The sequence below is a fragment of the Carcharodon carcharias genome, chromosome 26, assembly GCF_017639515.1.
Source record: "Carcharodon carcharias isolate sCarCar2 chromosome 26, sCarCar2.pri, whole genome shotgun sequence".
NCBI classification, from domain to species: domain Eukaryota; kingdom Metazoa; phylum Chordata; class Chondrichthyes; order Lamniformes; family Lamnidae; genus Carcharodon; species Carcharodon carcharias.
The window spans coordinates 30,246,085-30,267,903 of record NC_054492.1 but is presented as its reverse complement, the minus strand read 5'-3'; the positions used below and the strand labels follow the sequence as shown (position 1 = coordinate 30,267,903).

Here is a 21,819-nt window from a genome sequence, read left to right as displayed (position 1 = left end):
GTGGCTATGGATGTGGGTCTGGACTGGCATGTAGGCCAGGCTGGGTGAGGACAGCAGATTTCTTTCTCTAAGGCCTTCGTGAACCAGATGTGTTTTTATGACAAACAACAATGGTTTCATTGTCACCATTATTGAGACTAGCTTTTAATTCCAGATTTGCTCATTGAATTTGAATTCCAGGTATCATGGTGGGATTAGAACCCATGCCCCCTAACCATTAGCCTGGGCCTCTGGATTGCTAGTCTAGTGATATGAGGATTGCACCTCTGCCTCCCCATCACATTACACATTATGTATAACATTAATCAAGGTCAGTCATCTCCTGGACTTGATTTGATCAACTAAGAGGGTTGGAGACAACTTTTCCAGATTTTGTCCCCTAAATTGGACTGATTATTTGAATTTTTTTAATCTCTCCTAGGATTTTGCATGGCTTTTGGGTGGGTTGGGATTTCACATACTATAATATATAAGGCATTGCAGTTATGTGGGTCAAACTCAATAGATCAGAATGTCTTTTCCTACCCAATAATGGTCACCAGTTGTTAATTGCAAATATACTGAAGTTACAATCCTGGAATGGAACCACATTATGTGTGAGTAGGACATGAAGCTCTGAACTATGGATCCATTTCCAGATCTGGCTTCTTTTGTGGTGGGACACAGCTCCATGGGTTGTCCTGAATGAATTTACTCTCCCCAGCTATGGACTAACTTGTCTTCAATAGCTCCTTGTATTCTATATTTTAACAACTCTTTCCAGGAAAATACACTTCCCATCCTCTTCCTTTGTGCTTCATATTAGAGTCCGCAGCATTTTAATTTATTTCCTGTATGAATTTTATTTTATAATTAAAAACATATCCAATACAATACACAGAAATCATCTTTGAGTTACTTGTTCCACAGAAATTTCACACCGATATTTAAGAGGCATTAATCTATTTCTGATGTAGCTGCTAGTAACAAAGTTTCCTAAAGTTGTGCGCAATTTGTTTTCCTGAAATATTCAAAGTAACTTGACAAGTTCTCCCATGGAGATCTACAGCTCTTTTCCTAATAAAAAAATCCCTTTAATAAATGGTAGCAGTTCCTTTGAAAGCTGGCTCTGTGCAAATGAACAGGTTTCTAGATAAACAGCACAGCTTTCTCTACAACCAGCTTGGCCAAGGTTGCCAAGAACACGCAAGCAAATTCCAAAGTTGCCAAAGCAACGTCAAGTTCAACATCAAGTTCAACAGTTTAATTCAATCTTCCCCGCCCCACCCTACCCCACCCTCCTCCTTCACTTCCTCTAAGCTTCTAAACAACACATCATCTTTCAAACTCCCAGTTACAATAACAATGACAGTCCAGCTCATCAGCCAGCCCAGCACAAGTTTTGCAGTCTGCTGCTCTGTTGGAGACCAAGGGAAGCCTTTGTCCAAGACCCTGGGAGGGGCGGCCACTGGCAGCTTGGTGTGAAAATACCCTGCAGATAAAGCAGAACAAAGGGTCACGTTGAAAAGAGTTGCCTGCATCCAGTTCAATGTTTGTGACTTGTGACAAGAGAGCAAAACAGTGGTGAGTTGTAATGAGGTCCATCCAATGTTGTGTCCAAAACATTCTGAAATCCTGTTACTAATTAGAAACCAGTTTAAAAGCAATGTTACAGTATTCGTGGGGGTCAGTTAGGAACAGATGTCATTATTGTATTGACTGGTGATTGAGGGTGGGAAGGGAATAATATACATTGCATTATACAGTTCACTGACACTGGTGTCCATGATAAGTGAATCCTGTTTTTAATGTACTCCATCTATTCAGGTTTGGCTTTAATGATTGAGAAAAAGAGACAAATGGGGCAAAGAGGGAGAGAGTGTGGGGGAGAGAAATGGGAGAAGGCAAAATGAGGAGCGAAAGAAAGGCAGAGAAAAAGACACACAGTCAAAGAGGAAATAGATACATTACCCTGGGCCTCTGGATTACTAGTCCAGTGATAATACCACTACGCTATTACCTTCCTCTGCTTCAGCCACCTGTGCGCACCAACAAAGCACCTGCTGCATAGACCAGCGTTTCTCCTCCACAGGAGAAAAGATAAACAATAGATATAATTGGCAAATTAATCCAAACCATTCCTCACATCTCTGAACCCAACCTGGGAGAACTAGCTTGGGAACAACGCTCCCATCGAAGCTCCACGCGAGCTTAAGGAACAGCACTTCGCCTTCTGATACAGCCTTCTGGACTTAACATGGAGTTCAACAATTTCAGTCCATGAACTCTGGCCCCCATTTGATAATTATTGCTATATTAATCTTGGTTTTTCATGTTTTTGTTTTCGGACAAAGCTGTTCATTATTTTGGCATTTACACTCATTCTGAACAATAACCTCTTATGTTATAAACCACTTGTAAACATTTGATTCAAACTCCCATTTTCTTCCCTGCACTACTGATGATACATGTTCCCTTGCTGGCCTAGTGGGTGAAAATCATACTGGACAAATGCTTTGTTTCTTTACTACAACCTTCACCACTCCCATGGCTTTTTGTTCCATGACATCTGTTATTTGATTTCTCCCGCACTCTACCCTATCCCAGACCTTCCCCTCACCTTATATAAAACTCATCACATTTCTTCCTTCAGTTCTGAAGCAGTCATATTCAACACAAATGTTAACTGTTAAGGAAATAGATAGATTTCTGGACTCTAAAGGCGTCAAGACGTCTGGGGAGAGCACAGGAATATGGCGTTGAGATAGAGGATCAGCCATGATCATATCGAATGGCAGAGCAGGCTCAAAGGGCCGAATGACCTATTCCTCCTATTTTCTGTTTCTATGTCTCTCTCTCTCCATAAATACTGCCAGGCCTACTGAGTATTTCCAACACTTTGTTTTTATTACTCATGTTGGACTTGTTGTCTTGTATAAGCACAATGTGCAGAAAGAGAGAACCAAAGTTTTAACAACTGTACAATTGTAAAGAAACATATGCTGAATAGTTTAAGAAGTATCACAAACACATTTGAAATTGGCTTTGGGAGTTTCAAAAACAGATGTCACTAACTTGGTATCTGACTAATATATAAACAGATTTCTAGAGAACTCTCCAATGACTCAGTAGTTAAGTTGTCCAATACTCCTGCTCTTGATTACTGTCCAACGACCCCTGTTGGAAGTGTACATAACAGGATTAGGCTCAGCCCAATGCCTTCTAATATTTAACAGTCTACTGCTGGGAGATGCAAGCAAAGGAAAGCAGAGGGCAAGGCACAGAAAGGGGAAAAAAACACCTCATGATTTCACCTTTTAAACCAGAGTGGAAGACATTAACTCTGTATGGTTGAAAAGCTGAGTACTTTCATAGGAGGAACTTTTTGCTTTGAAGGAGATGAGAAGAAAATTGGCAAATAAAGTGTAACAGCAGTCTGAATGAAGGTGAAAGCCGTGTCAAAATCGCAGAATTATTGTGGAAGGCCAACTCAAATCGTTTTGAGCTTAGTAACTCCTCAGCTCACTGGTATCAGCTCCTTTGAACTGCTCTTGAGCTATTTTGAGAGAGACTGGGAAGAAGGCTTTATTTCAGCACTTACAGCCTCCAGGGCTCAGGCAAGTAGGGTGGCAGAATCTAAGAACATAAGAAATAGGAGCTGGAGTCGGCCATTGAGCCCTTCAGACCCACTCCGCCATTCAATGAGATCATGGCTGATCTACATCAACACCATTCTGCTGCACTACCCCCCCCCCGCCGTATCCCTTGATGCTTTTAATATGTAGAAATCTATCGATCTCAGCCTTTAACATACTCAACGACTGACCTCCACAGCCAAATTAAATTAGAAAATTGCATTAGGAATCAAATTAAAAAAAACAGCAATAAGAAGTATATAAGTAGAGTTTGCCTTTGCCTGATATTCAGTGCGCAGGTGCTCCCTGAAAGGACATAATCCACTAAAATAAAACCAAAGAACATGGGGACGAGTTGGGAAAAGCTAATCTGAAGATTCCCCATGTGCTGGGATACTACTGGAAGCACTAGTGAGCTTTTACCATGACTGACTAGGACAAACCTTGAAGTCTTGAATCAGGGTTAATGCAGGGTTACCTGGAGTCGGATATGAAGAAAACTCACCCCTAATGATGGGTCTATCCCTCCAAGTTACACCAAGATAATCAGCCCATGACCTTCTAACCAGAGGAAGACTACCACCAATCAAACCAAATCAATGTGAGAGTCAATTTAAAAACAAGGAAATACTTCAGAATACATTAAATATATTTCCCAGTGTAGAAAGCAAAGAGAGTTTTAAGTTTAGTGTTTAATAACTTGTTGCAGTATTAAAAGGACAGGAAATTTCAAGGTCAAATAGCTCCCTCTCAAGAGAGAGACACGGGGAACAGGAAGGGTCCTTTTTTTTTGGAGCCCATTGATCCAAGTTCAAGTCACTGAATTCAAGAAAGGTGGGTGGAAGGGAGCTTTTTTTTTAAAGCTTACAAATAAGTGAAAATAAAGCTTTATGGAGAAGGGAGTGCAACAGTTACAGGGAACAATTAAAGGTCAAAGTTTCACTTGTGTGCATAGGCTTAGAATTTCAGACACTTTCTCTGCTCTTGAATTGGAGAAAAAAACCAAGGGTCCTCCCTTCCTCTCTAGGTCAACCATTCTTTAAGGTATTTAGAGGCTCTAATTGCGCCTCTCAAGGGTATTGCCATTTGATAGTTCTCCCTTTCACCTGGCTTAGAATCCGAACACTGCCCTTTCCGGCAAGCTTTGGAAAACAAGTCAACCGATGACAAGAAAAATACAAAGACGTCTTTCTGAGTGAACGGAAGATCACCTGAATGGCATTGTTAATGTAACCACAGTAAACTTTCCTGGCTTATCAACACAAACCTAAGGATACGACAGTGCCCTGCTTGTATAAGAACCAGTTCAATGGGAGATCTGTGGAACTGGGTGATGCAGTGGTTTACATCTTGGTGTAGCTTGGTAACACTCAAAACTCAGAAGGGGATGGGATTGCCAAGAAGGAAAAAACAATTCGGACTAGTACTCTTATTTCCCAGTTTTTACTGGGTTTTTCGTTCCGGATAAGCAGCAGCATGACCATAACATGACGGTCCAGTGCTGAATTGTGGGTGATCCTTCAGGTGGGATGTAAAACTGAGGTAACCTGTGCTTGTTCTAGTGAGCCTCAGATACTGCCCCCCAGCACTCCCCCAAGCTTCCCCCCCTATTCCTTCACCCCAACACTGGGGGAAAGCCCTCAGCTGCTAATCAGCCCTCCCCTCTGGAGCTCACTCTTCTCTACCCACCGTTTAAACAAAAGACTTCTCAAAATTCACCCTTTTAACTGTCTTGGTCATCCCTCATCTCTCCCCCCATGGCTCAGACCCTTTCCCATATGTATGATATTTTTCTTCCCTCTTTTAGAAAATACATTATTTTTATATAAATATTAAAGCTGAAAGATAAATGTAAACTATGAAATGTCCCATGTTGAATTGGTGTCCTGGTAGGTATTCCTTCAATTGAAGCTGCAATAGGTTCAGTCTTTTCCTCATGGTTATTTTGGTATCCTGCTGTGCAGGAAAAAAAGCTGCCATTTTTGCCTATGTAGCAAGTCACTGCACTGCAACATTTCCAAGAGACATGAGGAGACATGCAAATCTTTCTTTTCTCCTGATAATTTGAGCAAGCCTAGGCTGCTTCTCTCCTGCCTGTCGCCTACATAAGTGCCCTACATAAATAATTTGTGTGGATACATCAATCTAGCTCCTAGAGGTTTTTATCGGTGTAATGGAGGCATCGTCCCATTAAGCTTCCAAAAGTGAAATGTCTGTTTTAGCTCACCATTGTAAAATTAAAATATTGGTTATACTAAGACTGTTCTTTGGTCTTGCAGTGAATAAAGACACAAAATCTAAACCAAAGGTAGCTCCGTTTCTATTAGTACTTTCTGATGTAGTCCCATTTTCTATATGGAAGGTATCAGTTATTCACAAATTGAGAGAGTTTCTAAATGCCATTAAGTTAAGGTGTTAATTAATGCAAGCTTATAGTTTTGTTGCAGAGCCAGAGAGAGAAAACAAGTAATCTGGTGCAGAAGTGTGGTGCCAAAATTAAAAAGATTCCTGCATAATTGCTATTTTAAATCGGAATAGTAAAGATTGCCTGCCTACAGCCCCATACAGTCTTATAGGCACTAGCATCACTTCAAGACTTTGTTAGTGACCATTCGTCACTGAATGATGGCCAGCCGTCCGATTAGGGATGATGTCGCTGCAAGAGTAATATTGTCCTCAAAACAACACGCCCCAGCCACAAATTCCTTCTTAGCAGCAATAGCTGTTTAGTGATCAGGAGCAAGAACCACAACCAATTTTGCCTCTGCCCTAACTCTTGAAACAGATTACAGTTTTGCTACTGTACCACAGTTGCAATTAGTTGACTCAGCACAAGGAGTGAAACTGGGTGTATGAGCTCCACAATGGGTACAATATTTACTGACTGAGACATTACAGGTGTGAGGGATGGGTTAATAAATCCCCCCCACCCTCCCCTCTCCAACTATTTTCAATAGCACAGAGAATCTTTTATATGACTGAGCAGACAGTGTTATGTAGCAATGTGGAACAGCACAGATTTAATATGACCTGTCTTGGTAGACAAAGCCTGTCAAGCTTGCACTGTTCCCTTATCACAAAGTCTGTTATGGTGCAGACCAACTTGACGGGGGACCTGAGAAGCCAACGATTCAGTGCGGTTCTGAAAGCCATCCAGTGTCTGTGAGCTTTGCACTCGTTCAGTCCATCAGAGGCATCCACGCAACTCAACTAGGTCTGCGCATTGTCGCCAACCTAGGCACAACTGGTCATTTTCTAAAGCGGCTTTTGACTCTCAGCAAAAATCAACCCACATTCTCGAAACCTTCTTTATCTCTTTGTTCTAGTTATGTAAAGTGTTTGTTTAATACTCGTTACTTAAAGCTCCATTACTGGTGGACTGGGTGCACGCAATGTGTAATGCGACACAAAGCCCATCGTACTATTAGGGCCCGGATTCAATTGCCAGGCTGCATGGAGTTAGCCAAGAACAGCTCTCGATCTCTCCAAAGGGTTTGTTTCAGTGAGTCTGGGATAGACAGAAGTTGTGAGAGCAGAGAAAAATCAGTCACGGGCACCAATTCAGTTGCCCCTGCTACAAATGCATGGTTTGTGGCCAATGGATGAGGATGGCATCAAACCCCACCCCATTCCATGCCAACCTCATGTGTAAGCTCACACATGGAGAATGACACTTTACTGGTGAAATTGAAAGATACATCTTCAGGAGAAGATGAAGCTTTAAAAGATCGCAAGACACATTGGTACATATATTATACACAAAATGAATAAAATATTAAGTTTAGGGTTACAGTACTACTAAAATGTAGACAACTAGTAGGAATTTTAGGCAATTTTAAACTCATCACAATTCATTGTTCCTTCTCAATGAGAGGAACTGTTCAAAGTATAAAGCTTTTTTAAAGCAAAATAGCTAATCTCGTGTTGGCACAGATTTAGCTGCCTTTGAGCTTTGGGATTTCAATCCAAGTTCCCAGCTACTTCCATTACTAAGGCACTAAGCAATTAGGGACTAACAATGCCACAATCATTGCCTGCTACCTTCAATCTCTCGAAGGGGTTTTTAATTAGCTCCTGTACGGCATAAGCCCTCAGTGACTTTTTGCCTTCATTTGTTTACTTTCTCTTTCTCATTGATTTTCGCTTCTCCAGCATTTGCCGGTCCCTTGCCAGGTTACAGTTCCAAGGGTCCAGGCCACCTTCCAAGAACTCACCCAAATGACCATGTTTCATGTGTGGAGCCAGATCAAAAATCCTAGCAAGGTCTTCAGTTGTGAAGAGTGTCATTGGTAAATCTGATCCCACCCCTTGTCAGAGATTTGCACAAAAAGCCCATTCCAGGAGGAGCTCCCAAGGGAGTGAATAGCAGCAGGAACTCGATTAAGTTTAAGCCTGCAAGTGGCGGGGGGTGGGGGGGCCCTCTACTGAGGCCAATTGCACTGGCACAGTTGCTGACCTGGCTGACAGGGCATGTCTAAGCAGTATCAAACTCAGCACCTTTCAGCCTTTTTGGCTTGGTGTCACACAAGACCATGCCCCATTTGAAGGGCGACTGAAAGAAGCTGTCAGCTGACAAAGGAAACAATTTGCTGAGACTCATTCAAGTTTGTTGGCACGTCGTGTCGAGTAAATCACACAGGCCAGAATTTTTCGCTCATTGGGCGGGCATGGGCACGTGCCCGACCTGAACGAGTGTAAAATGACGCGCGATGACGTGGGGCGAGCGTCTCAATGTCATTGTGTACTCGCGCAAAATTTCAGTCGAGGGGCGTGCGTGGCAGTCTGCAGCACACCTGCCAACAATTAACAGGCCTACTAAGGCCATTAAAGATGTAATTGAATTACATTTTTTGCTGCAGGCAGAAAGGCCAAGCAACCTTTGGATTTTTTGTGAAACCTCATCCACAGGCGGGATGAAGTTTCAATCTATCATTAAAAAAAAATTAAAAATTTTCAAACTACTTTTTAACATATCCCTGCTCATGTGACAAGAGTCAGGAAAGCTCTTTAACCTCAGTTGCCTCCTTACCAAAACTAAACTGACTATCATAACCTACAATTTGTGGATGACTGCAGGATCATTGCCACTCTGCGCTAAATCTGCAAGTCATTCTCAACCTCTTCAAGTCACATGAGGGGACAATTTAAAAAATCTTTCCTTTTTATTTTTCAAAATCTTCATCTCTGTGCCTCAGGGAGCTTTTCCTGCGCAAATCTGCGCGCATGTGGGCATGAAATCACTTGCACGATCGCCCTCCTACCCTCCCCACACAGGCAGCGCTGAGCGCTGCAGCACGCGTTTCACTCTGGGCGGGCCTTAATTGGCCCGCTAGCATGAAATCGCGGTTGGGTCCCGAAGGCAGGTGGCGGTCGGCTTCCCGACCGCTCCTGCTCACCCTCGCTGGACAAGGGCAAAATTCCGGCCATATATTATTTTATTTAAGATCTTATCAGGAAATAATGCAAAAAGGCAATTATTGTACAATTCGGTTTGGGGAACTCACATGGTAGCTTGGTCTGTTCAACATTGCTGCTGAACTATTTGTGAGAACAGAATCTGAAAATGGAAATGTCAGATTTTGGCTGACAGCATATTCCATAATGAAGGAAAAACTATTATATGTAGAAAACACAATGGCACAGCATAGCAATAGTCCACTGGGCATCAGGACCATCAAGTTCCCAAAAGGAGGAAGACAGAGGGTATGAGGTTCTCCTTCACAAGTTCCCAAGAGGGGCTGGGAAACAACCATCCTCACGCCAATTGTCAGAGCAATCGTACTTTCTACAAAACAATTGCACATGGAAAATATATAACACAGCTCTTTGCAACGCTTTCCTTTTTCACCATCTACATCTGTGGCACGTGACATGGGACTTTTTTAAAAATTCGTCCCATGTGATGTAGACATCGCTGGCTAGGCCAGCATTTTTTACTCATCCCTAACTGCCCTCGAGCAGGTGGTGATGAGCCGCCTTCTTGAACCGCTGCAATCCATGTGGTGTAGGTAAACCCACAGTGCTGTTAGGGAGGGAGTTCCAGGATTTTGACCCAGTGACAGTGAAGGAACGGCAATATATTTCCAAGTCAGAATGGTGTGTGGCTTCCAGGGGAATATGCAGATGTTTCCGTGTATCTGCTGCCCTTGTCCTTCTAGGAGGTAGAGATTGCCTGTTTGGAAAATGCTGTCAAAAAAGCCTTGGTGAACTACGGTAGTGCATCTTGCAGATGGTACACACTGCTGCCACTGAGCATTGTGGTGGAGGGACTGAATACTTAAGGCGATGGATGGGTTGCCAATCAAGTAGGCTCCTTGACAAAAATAAAAATACCTGGAAAAACTCTCAACAGGTCTGCCAACATCTGTGGAGAGGAACACAGTTAATGTTTCGAGTCCGTATGGCTCTTCAACAGAACTAAGGAAAAGTAGAAGAGGTGAAATATAAGCTGGTTGTGTGTGGGGGGAGGGGGGGGGAAACGACGACATGTAGAGCTGGATAAAGGGCCAGCGATAGGTGGAGATTGCCAAAAGATGTCATAGACAAAAGGACAAAGAGGTGTTGACAGTGGTGATATTAGCTAAGAAATGAGCTAATAGGTGATATTCTGGGTAGAAAGCAGGACGAGCAAGGTACAGATAGCCCTAGTGGGGGTGCGGTGGGGGGAAGGGATCAAAATGGGCTAAAAGATAGAGATAAAACAATGGATGGAAATACATTTAAAAATAATGGAAATTAGGTGGGAAAAGAAAAATCTATATAATTGGAAAAAAGGGGGGTGGGGATGGAGGAGACAGTCCATGATCTAAAATTGTTGAACTCAATATTCAGTCCGGAAGACTGTAAAGTGCCTAGTCGGAAGATGAGGTGCTGTTCCTCCTGTTTGCATTGAGCTTCACTGGAACATTGCAGCAGGCTAAGGATGGACATGTGGGCATGAGAGCAGGGTGAAGTGTTGAAATGGCAAGCGACAGGGAGGTCTGGGTCATGCTTGCGGACAGACCAAAGGTGTTCTGCAAAGCAGTCACCCAGTCTGCGTTTGGTCTCTCCAATGTAGAGGAAACCATATTGGGAGCAGCGATTGCTGTAGACTAAATTGAGGGAAGTGCAAGTGAAATGCTGCTTCACTTGAAAGGAGTGTTTGGGCCCTTGGACAGTAAGGAGAGGGGAAGTAAAGGGGCAGGTGTTGCACCTTCTGTGGTTGCATGGGAAGGTGCCGTGGGAGGGGGTTGAGGTGTAGGGGGTGATGGAGGAGTGGACCAGGGTGTCCCAGAGTGAACGATCCCTGCAGAATGCCGCCGGGGTGGGGGGTGGGTAGTTGAAGGGAAGATGTGTTTGGTGGTGGCATCATGCTGGAGTTGGCGGAAATGGCAGAGGATGATCCTTTGAATGTGGAGGCTGGTGGGGTGATAAGTGAGGACAAGGGGGACCCTATCATGGTTCTGGGAGGGAGAGGAAGGTGTGAGGGCGGATGCGCAGGAGATGGGCCGGACACAGTTGAGGGCCTTGTCAACCACCATGGGTGGAAAACCTTGGTTAAAGAAGAAGGAAGACATGACAGAGGAACTGTTTTTGAAAGTGGCATCATCAGAACAGATGCGACGGAATGTAGACGAAGTAGGCTCCTTGTCCTGGAGGTATCTATTATTTGGGTTTTCATGAATTTTCACCAGCAACAACTTGAGTTCTGAAGCCACCCCACTGCCCTTTCCCCATCCAGTTTGCGACTTGAAGTCAAACCTAAACAAATTATATCCTCTTGCCTCGAGAATGATGCCCTAAGGAGAGGACAAAAATAAACCACAATAATAAGAGGGAAGCAAAATATAGTCGAAACTGTACCCCAACATCTTGTGATGTCCAATATTAGTATATTAATAAATCTATCATCCAGCTATGCACTGCAACCCTCATGAGAACAAAATGCTTTGGAACCAGTTTAAGAACACTAATTTGTTTCTGATCATTAGCCTGTTTGAGGAAAGGGGCCATGTCTACCAGCAAATTAAACCTTTTGGAGCCTGCAGAATCAATCTGTACCTCTGAGAGAAATGCTGGTGAACTTTCTGAAAGAAATCGATGCTGAATATTACAGGGCACAACTGGAAGCATAGATGCATGGAGTGATTTACGGCTTACTGAAGTACATGTCAACTTTTAATCAAGGCTACCTTAAATCTCTCTCAATTCTTTCCTGCAATTGAAGCTTCAAGTGCCTCAGCAGGAGGCCAAAAAAGACAGCCTCAAGAAGCAGAGAAGAGCTCAGGCCTAAAGCACAGTTTCAAAGTACCAGGCAGTGAATAAAGAGATGAAAGCACACATAAATTAGCTACCAGCAAAAGCTGTACATTATAGACCCTTGTTTAGACCAGCACTATGCGCTGTTCTGGTCTCCATATTAGAAAATGGACATAAAAACGAGGGAGGAAGTGCAAAAGAATTGAACAATATGAGAAATGAGAGGGCACAACTGTCAAGAAACACTGCAGCCTGGGGCTCTTTTCTCTATTAAAAAATAAGACTGGGAGGTGACTTGATAGGAGTTTGTAGAATTGTGCAGTGATTTGATAAGTAAAGAAGATGCTTTTGTTTGTGGGGAGGCCAAAATTACAACAACTTGCATTTATAAAGTGCCTTTAAGGGAATGAAATGCCCCAAGGAGCTTCACAAGGTTATTATGGAACAAAAAGCCATATGAGGAGATATTAAAGCAGATGACTGAGAACTTGGTTAAAGAGGTATAAGTTTTAAGGAGCATCTTAAAGTATAAAAGAGAGGCAGAGAGATATAAAGAGGGAATTCCAGCATTTAGGGCCTTGGCAGCTGAAGGCACAAAAGCTGATCCTGCAGTGATTAACATCAGGGTCGCTCCACAGGGTTGTAGGGCTGAAGATTGCAGAGATAGCAAGGGAAAGGCAATGTAGCGTCTGAAAAATAATGAGAATTCTAAAATCGAGATTCTGCTTGACTGGGAACCAACATATATCAGTGAGCACAGAGGAGATGGTGAGTGGGACTTGACGCGACTAAACAAAACAGGTAGAACTCTGAATCTCAAATTTGTGGTGGGTACCTCACATGTTTATTGGAATAATCAAGTCTCGAGGTCAAAAGGCGTGGATGGGGGCTTCAGCAATACATAACTTGACGAGGCAAGGTCAAAGTCAGGTAATTTTATGAAGGTGCAAACAGGCAGTCAAATATAACACCAAGGGTGTGGACTATGTTTTTTTATCTTTTTATATCTGTGTAGACTATCTGATTCAGCCTCGGACAGTTACCAGGGAGAGGTACAGAGTCAATGGCAAAGTAACAGAGCTGGTCGCAGAGATCCAAGACAATGACTTCTGACTTCCCAATATTTAACTGGAGGAAATTTCTGCTCATCCAGCATTGTTGGATGTTGGACAAGCAGCCCAATAACTTAAGAGGCAGAGGCAAGATCAAGAGAGCAGGTGGTGAAGTAGACTGGGTATTGTCTGTGTACATGTGGATACAGACATCACAAATTAAGATGAGGGGCAACATCTAGATGAGAAAGAGGGGGCCAAGGATAGACCCTTGGAGGACATATGTAGCTGTGCGGGAATGAGAAGCCAACTAGCAAATTATGACAAAATAGATCATAAAACCAGTTAAGTGTAGTCCCACCCAGGGTCATAATTATAAGAGTCACTAATAAATCCAATAAGAAACTCAGGAGAATTATTTTAACCCCCTTCCCACCCCCAGAGTGGCAAGAATATTGAACATGCTAATACAGGGAATGGTGGGGGTGTCTAAGAGACAAGTCTACAAGGGAGCAAGGAATAGGATATATTGATGGTGTGGGATGAAATATCATTGGGAGGTGATGGATCATAAACACCAGCATACACTTGTTCTGTTGAATGTCCTGTTGTAGTGCTGTAAAATTACATGTAGGTAAATGTTAACTTTCCAATCAAAAGATAGAAAAGCTTTAGCTTGCAGGTTTATTTCCTCCTATTTTCTCTCCTGAGAATGCTGATTGATGAGCAGCAGCAGTCCCCAGTATTTTATTCAACTGGTTGTTCTCCCTGTCTCAACATGATAATTGTGTATGGTAGACTCTACAGGTAGTCCTGAATCTGTTCTTACCTAAAATTCACAGGAGCAGGCTTCAATTGTGTTGCCCTTCCACACAGTCAAATGTCATGCCGACAATGCCTGGCAAAGACTCATATTAAGATTGGCCACTTGGGCAATGTACCAGAGAGCCACTGATGCCTGTACTTTTGTTTTTAAGTCTGTGGCCTGAATTTTCAGCATGCAGGGTGGGTGCGATGGGTGAGCCCAGGATCGGCCAAGAAACGGACCGATGACCGCAATCAGGCCCGATCGCGATTTCACGCTGCCCAGTGCGAAACGCACACTGAGAAGCTCAGTGCTGCCAGGGTAGGGGGCAGGAAGAGGGCGGGCAATGACATCAAAGCAAGCAGGCCAACGCTGGCAGAAAGCTCCCTGAAGGCAGGGAGCTGAAACAGCAAAAATAAAGGTTTCAAAAGCTGAAAAAAAATTGTCCATGCATCATAATCAGCCACCTGAAAACTTATGTAAGGAAAATGCTGTCCACAGAAATTTATTTATATTTTATTTCATCACTGAAATCTCATCCCGCCCGTGGATGAAGTTTGTTGAAAAATGCAAAGGCTGTGTGGCCGATTCGCCTGTCTGCCAACCGTAAGGTTGGATGGGCTACGTAAAATGACAGACAATTGTGCTGTTAATGGGCTTTAATTGCCCTCTTAATTGTCGGAACGTACCTGCGACTTGTGTGTGCGCCGACCAAAATATCACACGAGTGCAGGATGACACCAGGATGCTTGCTCGCCATCATCTTGCATGATTTCACACCCAATCGGGCGTGATGGGCGAATGGGCCACGCAACCTTTGCAGTTTTCAACAAACCTCATCCATGGGCAGGATGAGATTTTGGTGGAATAAAATATAAATTTGTGTAGATGGCACTTTCATAAGCTAAATTTTCAGGTGGCTGATTATGATGCATGGACAATTTTTTTCAGCTTTTGAAACCTTTATTCTGGCATCTTCAGGAGAGGATGGTTAAAGCATGTGGAGGGAGGAAATAAAGGTTGATTTGGGCGTCAGCACAATGAAGCAAGATGCCATGGACTATTAGTGTCAGCTGTGGCTCAGTGGTATTCTCACTTGACAGAGAAAGTCATGGGTGCATGTTCCAATCCAAAGGCTTAAGCACAAAAATCTAGGCTCCCAATCCAGCTTGGTAACAAGGGAGTGCTGCAGTGTAGGAGATACATGTTTTGGATGAGATGTTAAACAGAGCTCCCCTGGCATCTTAGGCAGGCTGTTTTTATGGGTTTTTTTTTTAAATTCGCTCCTGACATGCGAGCGCCACTGGGAAAGCTAACATTCATTGCCCATCCTTAATTGGCCTTGAGAAGATAGAAAGTATCTCACTGAAACATGCAAGATTCTGAAGGGACTTGACACGGTAGAAACCAAGAGGTCGTTTCCCCCGGCTGGGGAATCTAGAACAAGTGGGCACAGTGAGAGGATATGAGGTTGATTATTTAGGATTGAGATGAGGAGGAATTTCTTCGCTCAGAGGGTTGTGAATCTTTGGAGTGTAGACATATTTTGGGCCTCTCAGGGAATCAAGGGAGAGGGTGGGAAAGTGGAGTTAAGATCAGCAATGATTGTATTGAATGGCGGAACAGGCTCGAGGGGCTCATGTGGTCGTTTCCTGCTCCTATTTCTCATTATGTAACCATTATGCACCATTTTGAAGAGCAGGGGAGCTATCTCTGGTGCCTGACCAATATTTATTCCACAGTCAACATCAGAGAGCGAGGCTGTTTGTTTGTTAACATATTGCAGTTTGTTAGGGACTTACTATGAGCAAATTGGCTGTATTTTTCTAGACAACAGGCATCATAAAATTGGCTGTAGAGTGCTTTGGGGCATCTTGTGATTGCAAAAGGCACTATATAAATACAAATCACTTGGTAAAACAGAACTTGAATATTGCTGGAAAGAGACATGTGGAAGCTTTTCACCTTGCACTCATCAGGACAAATGTAAGGATGACAAATTTCAAATGGTCATAATTTGTTATACTAGAGGAGAAAAGGCTGCTGATTGCTTTCTCCATGGCAACACCTCAGGTCAATCAGCACCCTTTCTCTCCTGCAGCCTAAATTGTCTTGACGATCTGAAATTTGGCACTCTTGCATTTGTCCTGCTGAGGGCGAGGCGTAAAGCTTTGGCACCAGGTCTCTCTTTTCAGCAATATTAAATGCAAGCCCTTTCTTTTATTTCATGCCCCTTCTGTAGGACACCCACACCCACCTAGCTTTGCCTCCCACTCCGTGTGAAGTCGGTGAAGATCAGGCAGGAAATTGCTTCCAGGTGCTGACAAAGGCGGTGGGGATGAGCGAGTAGGGCACCGTGGTGATGCTGCTCCATGTGTCCGAGGTCGGGTCATAGCAGTCCAGGCTCTTGCAACGCTGGGTGCCAAAGTAGCCGCCCACCACGTAGAGCTTATTGCCGGAGGCCACGGCATGGCAGCTCATGCGCTTGGCTGTCATGTCGCCCACCCGCGTCCACTGGTTGGTGTCGCAGTCGAAGCGGTAGGCCGAGGCCGCCGTGAACTCGGTGTCGCCGCCCATGATGAAGATCTGGCTGCCCAGGGCGGCGGCCGCCGTGTAACGCCAGGGCTGCGGGCAGACGGCCGGCACAGCCCAGCGATCTTCCAGCGGCTCGTAACGCTGCACCCGGGCCAGCCGCTCGGCCTGGGGCAGGCCGGAGGCGGAGGCGCCGCCGAAGACGTAGAGTCGGAGCTGGGCGCTCACCACCGCCGCGTTGCTGACGCCGTCGGGGAGCGGGGCCACCATGGTCCAGGCGTTGGTGGCCGGGTCGTAGCGCTCCACCTGCTTGAGGCAGACGGAGGGCGACGCCGGGGGCGAGGCCGTGTGTCCGCCCAGCACGAACACTCCGCTCCTCAGCTCAGCGGAGCCATGGCCGAAGCGGGCGACCAGCATTGGCGCCACTTTGGACCAATCGCCGGCCGCCGCGTCATAGACCCAGACGTCTCGCGAGACCCCATTCTCTGGGCCCCGCCCCCCGCTGACGTAGACGCGGCGGCCCAGCGCGCACGCGCTGAACTCCTTGCGCGGGCTGGGCAGCGTCGCCTTGGCCACGATACGCCCCGCCCCGCGGTCCAGCTCGTACACCTGGTCGCACAGGAAGGTCCGCCCGCCCAGGATCAGCAGCGTGTGCCCCGCCCGCCGCGGCCGCGCCGACGGCGGCGTCTCCGCCGGCGGCTTCTCCACCTCCCGCCGCCGGATCCGCTCCTGGCAGCGGCGGGCCTCCTCCACCAGCCCCCGGCTGAGCGGGTCGTCCTCCAGCAGCCGCTCGGCGGCCGCCCAGGCCTCCAGGTAAGGGGCGGGCAGCAGGGCCAGGCGGACGTGGCGCAGCAGGCCGGCCAGGCGGCCCCGCCGCCCCGCCGGGTCGTGGCGCACCCAGCGCAGGACGGCCCGGTGCACCGTCCGCTCGTCCTCGGCCTCCAGCTCGTCGCAGGCCAGCAGCTCGGCCAGCGTGGCCTCGGGCAGGCCGCACAGCTCCTCGGCCGGGCCGGCCGCCAGCTGCTCGAAGTGGGCCAGGCAGGCGGCCCGGGCCTGCTGGCGGAGGCGGCGGCACTGGTGCGCGTCCGACAGGAGCAGCAGGCCCAGGCAGTTGGAGGCCCGCAGGCGCTTCTCCAGGAAGGCGGCGGCCGCCTCGCGGATGTCGGGGAACTGCAGCATGTCGCCGGCCTGCAGCAGCCACTCGGCGTTCTCCTCGCTGATGGCCAGCCGCGCCGAGTAGGCGTAGTCCAGCAGCAGCTCCAGCGCCTCGGGGCGCACGCTGTCCCGCAGGTCCACCTCCCGGTCGCTGCTCTCCCGCAGCCCGTTGCTGAACATGGCCTCGAAGTAGCGGCTGCAGGCAGCCAGCACCGCCCGGTGGCACAGGAAGGAGCGACTGCCGGCCCACAGGGTCACGTCGGTGAAGAGGCGCTGCCTCCGCAGGCTGTCGAGCTGGGCCAGGACGGTCTCCGGGTGGGAAGCCTTGTGGAACAGCGAGGCGTTGCTGGAGGAGCCGGAGTCGGCGCCGCCCCGGCTCCTGCGGATCTGGTGTTCACTCACCGACATGGTCCAGACACAGGCAGCATTACTCTGCAAAACACAAAACAAGACGGGAACCTGTTTTAGGGTTTGAAGCAAGTGGTTTCTATGAACTTACACCTCACTGGGGAAAAAAAATCAGCATGAAACAAGAACAAGAAACAAGAGCAGGAGCAAACGTGCCATAACGTTCTTTTTATTTTTATTCTTTCATCAGTTTGACTACCGTTGCCAAGCATCCAGGAATTGAAGATCAATCTCCAGGACACTGCTGCTGGGTGCCACCCTGCAGAAAAATCATTAGGACATCAAAAATGATTGCTTCTCTACCGCCCCCCCCCCCCAACCCAACCCAACCCTCATTTCTCCTCCTTCCATCCCCATTTCTCTACCAAATATAAAAATATTGAAAATAGCAGGGAAAAAAGGCTGTTTGGCTGACAGTCAAGCATCATCCAATTGGGTAACGAGTCTTTTTGCTTTCTAATTGGTCACAAGGATGGACGTGTCGGCCAACTGACCAATGGCTGGGGCGGTCCACAGCAATGTGGTTGACTCTTAACTGCCCTCCGAAATGGCCCCAGCAAGCCACTCAGTTCAAGGGCAATTAAGGATGGGGCAATAAATGCTGGTCTTGCCAGCGACACCAACATCCCATGAAAGAATAAAGAAAAAAAAATGCACAAACACGTTTTAGGCTTTCAAGAGAACAGTTGTATTAATTTAGCACATCTCACAGAAAATCACCCTGGAACATGCCAAACAAACACTCCTGATGTGTGAAGGCTTGGGGCAAAAAATAGAATTCAGTTGGGAAAAAAATTAAAAGAGGCTCTGCAATTGGGACCCGACTTTTTCTCAAAACAGCTCCCCCTTTAAAACACCGACACTCACCGCGTTCTGTTTGGAATGCATTCTACTGTAATACCAGCTGGAACGTTTTTGATTACAGCTGCTTGTTTACTGAGGCCAAATCACAAACAAAGATCCAACAATTTTTCCAGAGTCATCAACAACGCCATGCCAATTTGAAAAAGATGTGAAATCGCAACTGCTCAAGATAGAATCTCCCCACACAGGTCTTTCTGCTCTTCACTCATGAAGGTGCCTGTTAATAATAAGGTTTGGTCCCATAGCTATTGACACCTCAAGCCAAATCTGGCCATTCTTCATTCAAGAGCTGGACAATGCATTGGCATTGCTGACAGACATACATGTGGACATCAGGTACAGGCAGAACAGACCAGTGTGTGGTGTGCACAACTGAATAACCTGTGAACACACCTGTGTCTCAGTTTGCCTATAGAATAACCATACTGATGCCTAGAGCACCACAGCCCAACATGTGTCAGCATGCTCAAGCAAGGTGATGGGATTGAGAAGGGTTACACAAAAAATGGTCAACATCAACAGGTGAAAGATGAGGGAACCTCAGATTTCTGCTGAAGGGTTCCATCAGAAACTTCAAACTGCTTTTCTCCTTGTAGATGCTGTTGCATTTTCTGACTTCCAGTCTGCCACATGTCTAATTTTGATCCTAACACAATCACAAAACAGACATTTATAGTAGCCTTCCCCCAAAAGAGGATTCCTCTCCTCAAGAAAAGTCAAATTTAGCTTATCATCAGAATGGAAAATGCCCAGGATGGTATCCTCACTCCTCCAGAAATTTCATAGAAATGAAGGACATTCTGAATTCCAGAGAGTCCTGACTTTGGGAATATTTAACAGTTTCATGCTAAGCTCACATTTGCATTAAACTCCTGTCTGCATTACAGTATTTAGCACAGGATAACTTGTGTTAAACTGCACAAGGGGAATTGAATGCAAACACACACACAGGATTGATCACGATTATGGGCAGAACTTTTCGTCCTGTGAGTGGGCATGAGCCCGACCCAAATGGGAGTGAAATAGTGCACGTTGATGTCAGGCGAGCGTCCCGATGTCATCATGCATTCTCGCGCTATTTCGCTCAGTGGGCGCGCGCCACAATAAAGAGGCCCATTAAAGCCCTTAATCAATTAATTAAATTGAATTTTTCACTGCCTGTCCAACTGTTTGGTTGGCGGGTGAGCGAATAGGCCAGGCGGCCTTCGCATTTTTAATGAAACCTCATCCATGGGCAGGATGAGGTTTTGGACAGTAAATAAAAAAAAACTCATTTTTAACATGTCCCTGCTCATGTGACAGAGTCCCAAGGAGGGGGGGCGGGGGACATGTTTTCCTTATTTTTGAAATCCTTATTTTTAATGTTAAAAATCTTCAGCTCCCTGATGCAGCTCTGTGCCTTCAGGGAGCATGTGCTGACTTCCACGCTCGCCCTCCTCCCTTCCCAGGAAGCGCTGAGCGTTTCAGGGCGGGATTCACACCGGCTGGACATTAATTGGGTAGTCAGTGTGAACTCGCGGTTGACGGACCATTGCCACGGCCGCTCACGGGCCTACCCACCACACCAGCCCGATGAGGGGAGAATCCTCCCCTATGACTTTTCACTCTAACCTGACACAACATTTTCAGTTCCGAAGAAGAGCTATAGTGGACTTGAAGCATTAACTCTGTTTCTCTCTCCACAGATGCTGCCAGACTGCCTGAGTTTTTCCAGCACTTTCTTTTATTTTAGATCTTGAGTATCTGCAGTATTTTGCTTTTATTCTGATCAAATGAACCTTTGGAGAGATACCGTGTCTCTCATTCACATGCACATCCATGTTCAGTGGAATACACTGTCTCTGTCAATGCTTCTCTGGAGTTGGTGGCTAGGCTCCACAAGTCTCCCACAGGACAATTACAATTTTGTATATTTGCAGTGTCGATAAAGCCCAATTTCACAGTTTCCCTAGCTGGAACTCAATTTAAAAAGAAAATACTTTTTATATAGCACCCTGTTACTTTGTGGAACGGTTTCAAAGTGCCTCACCCGATGAATCACCTTTTGAGGTGCGGTGATTAGTACTTAGGCAAATACCACAACAATTCTGCATCAGCAACATCTCAAAACAGCAACGAGATGAACGGACAGTTTGCTTTCTGCTTCATGTGTTCGAGGAGGAATGTTGTCTAGGAGGCACAAAGAACTTTATTCTTCATGGCTTCTTTTGTAAAAATCCACACAATTATGCAAAAAAAAAGGGCCCTGTTTATTTAAATGATCTCAGAGGAGGTGATGGTGCTGGGTGTGGATGGGTATCAGGTGTCATCAAAAGGATGGCACCCCCAACAAAGAGCTGTCAGTATAATTTTGGATCCTCAGCTTCCAGGTAATGAACTGAAACCCAGAACTTACTGACCCAAAGCAATGTGGTGCTGTCAACCAAGCCAAACTGACATTTCCAGAAAAGCTATGTAATGAATGCTGTCTGCCACATATTTGGCTTGAGGGAATGTTTTGGAAATGTGGTGGGTAGGTGACCAAAAATTCCAGTCTGAGGATTTAAGCCTGACGTCAACACACACACACTCTTCATCCTCCTGCCCTCTTGGGGATATAATTGGAAGAAGCTTCTGCTATATGCGCAAGATTAGGATCTCACAGACGTGGCCGCTCGGTGCTGAACACCAGATTTTCAAAAGAACATTCCTGCAATCTGCTGATCTATGGCACATCACACATCAAGAATCACCAAATGTCTGACTCAAAGTAAATATCGTAGTCAAAGACCGAGAGAGGAAATATTTTCATTGTAAATCCGCACTTTATCTGACATTTGAAAGGTTAAACAGATCCTGTTCCAATATTTTACTGCACAATCTCATCCCAACAACTTCCTGCCTGATACAAGGCCAGACAAATTTTTAGAGCTTTCGTTGGGACAGAAATATGTAGTGTGCATGGTGCCAGAATTTAATTCCGTGTAGGATAAAACACTTTCGGAAGATAGACTAGGACTGGAGAAAAAATATTCCATCAAATAATGCTGCTCTAATGTAACAAGCATAAAAGAAGAGTGCAAGAAATTCAGTTACAGCGAGTAAATTTAGGGGAGAGTGGGAGGGGGGTGGTGAGGAGGGTGTAAATGAGAATAGTAAGATTCATTATGTA

At 45.7% G+C, this 21,819-nt stretch overlaps 1 protein-coding gene across 5 annotated transcripts in view; it reads right to left on the bottom strand.

The window, feature by feature from the left end:
• Positions 1–822: 822 nt before the first annotated feature.
• The window catches only part of LOC121269832 (kelch-like protein 25), a 45,691-nt gene continuing 24,694 nt past the window's right edge, over positions 823–21,819 (bottom strand). For 4 of the 5 annotated variants that reach the window (XM_041174841.1, XM_041174839.1, XM_041174837.1 and 1 more), the window contains 2 exons: positions 15,967–17,828; positions 823–1,471 (listed from right to left, as the gene is read on the bottom strand). In XM_041174841.1, the coding sequence (XP_041030775.1) occupies positions 16,005–17,804 (1,800 nt within the window). In that variant the 5' untranslated portion in view covers positions 17,805–17,828 and the 3' untranslated portion in view covers positions 823–1,471; positions 15,967–16,004. Of the gene's footprint in view, positions 1,472–11,377; positions 11,393–15,966; positions 17,829–21,819 lie in introns of all 5 variants that reach the window. The other variant, XR_005941426.1, reaches the window with a different exon arrangement.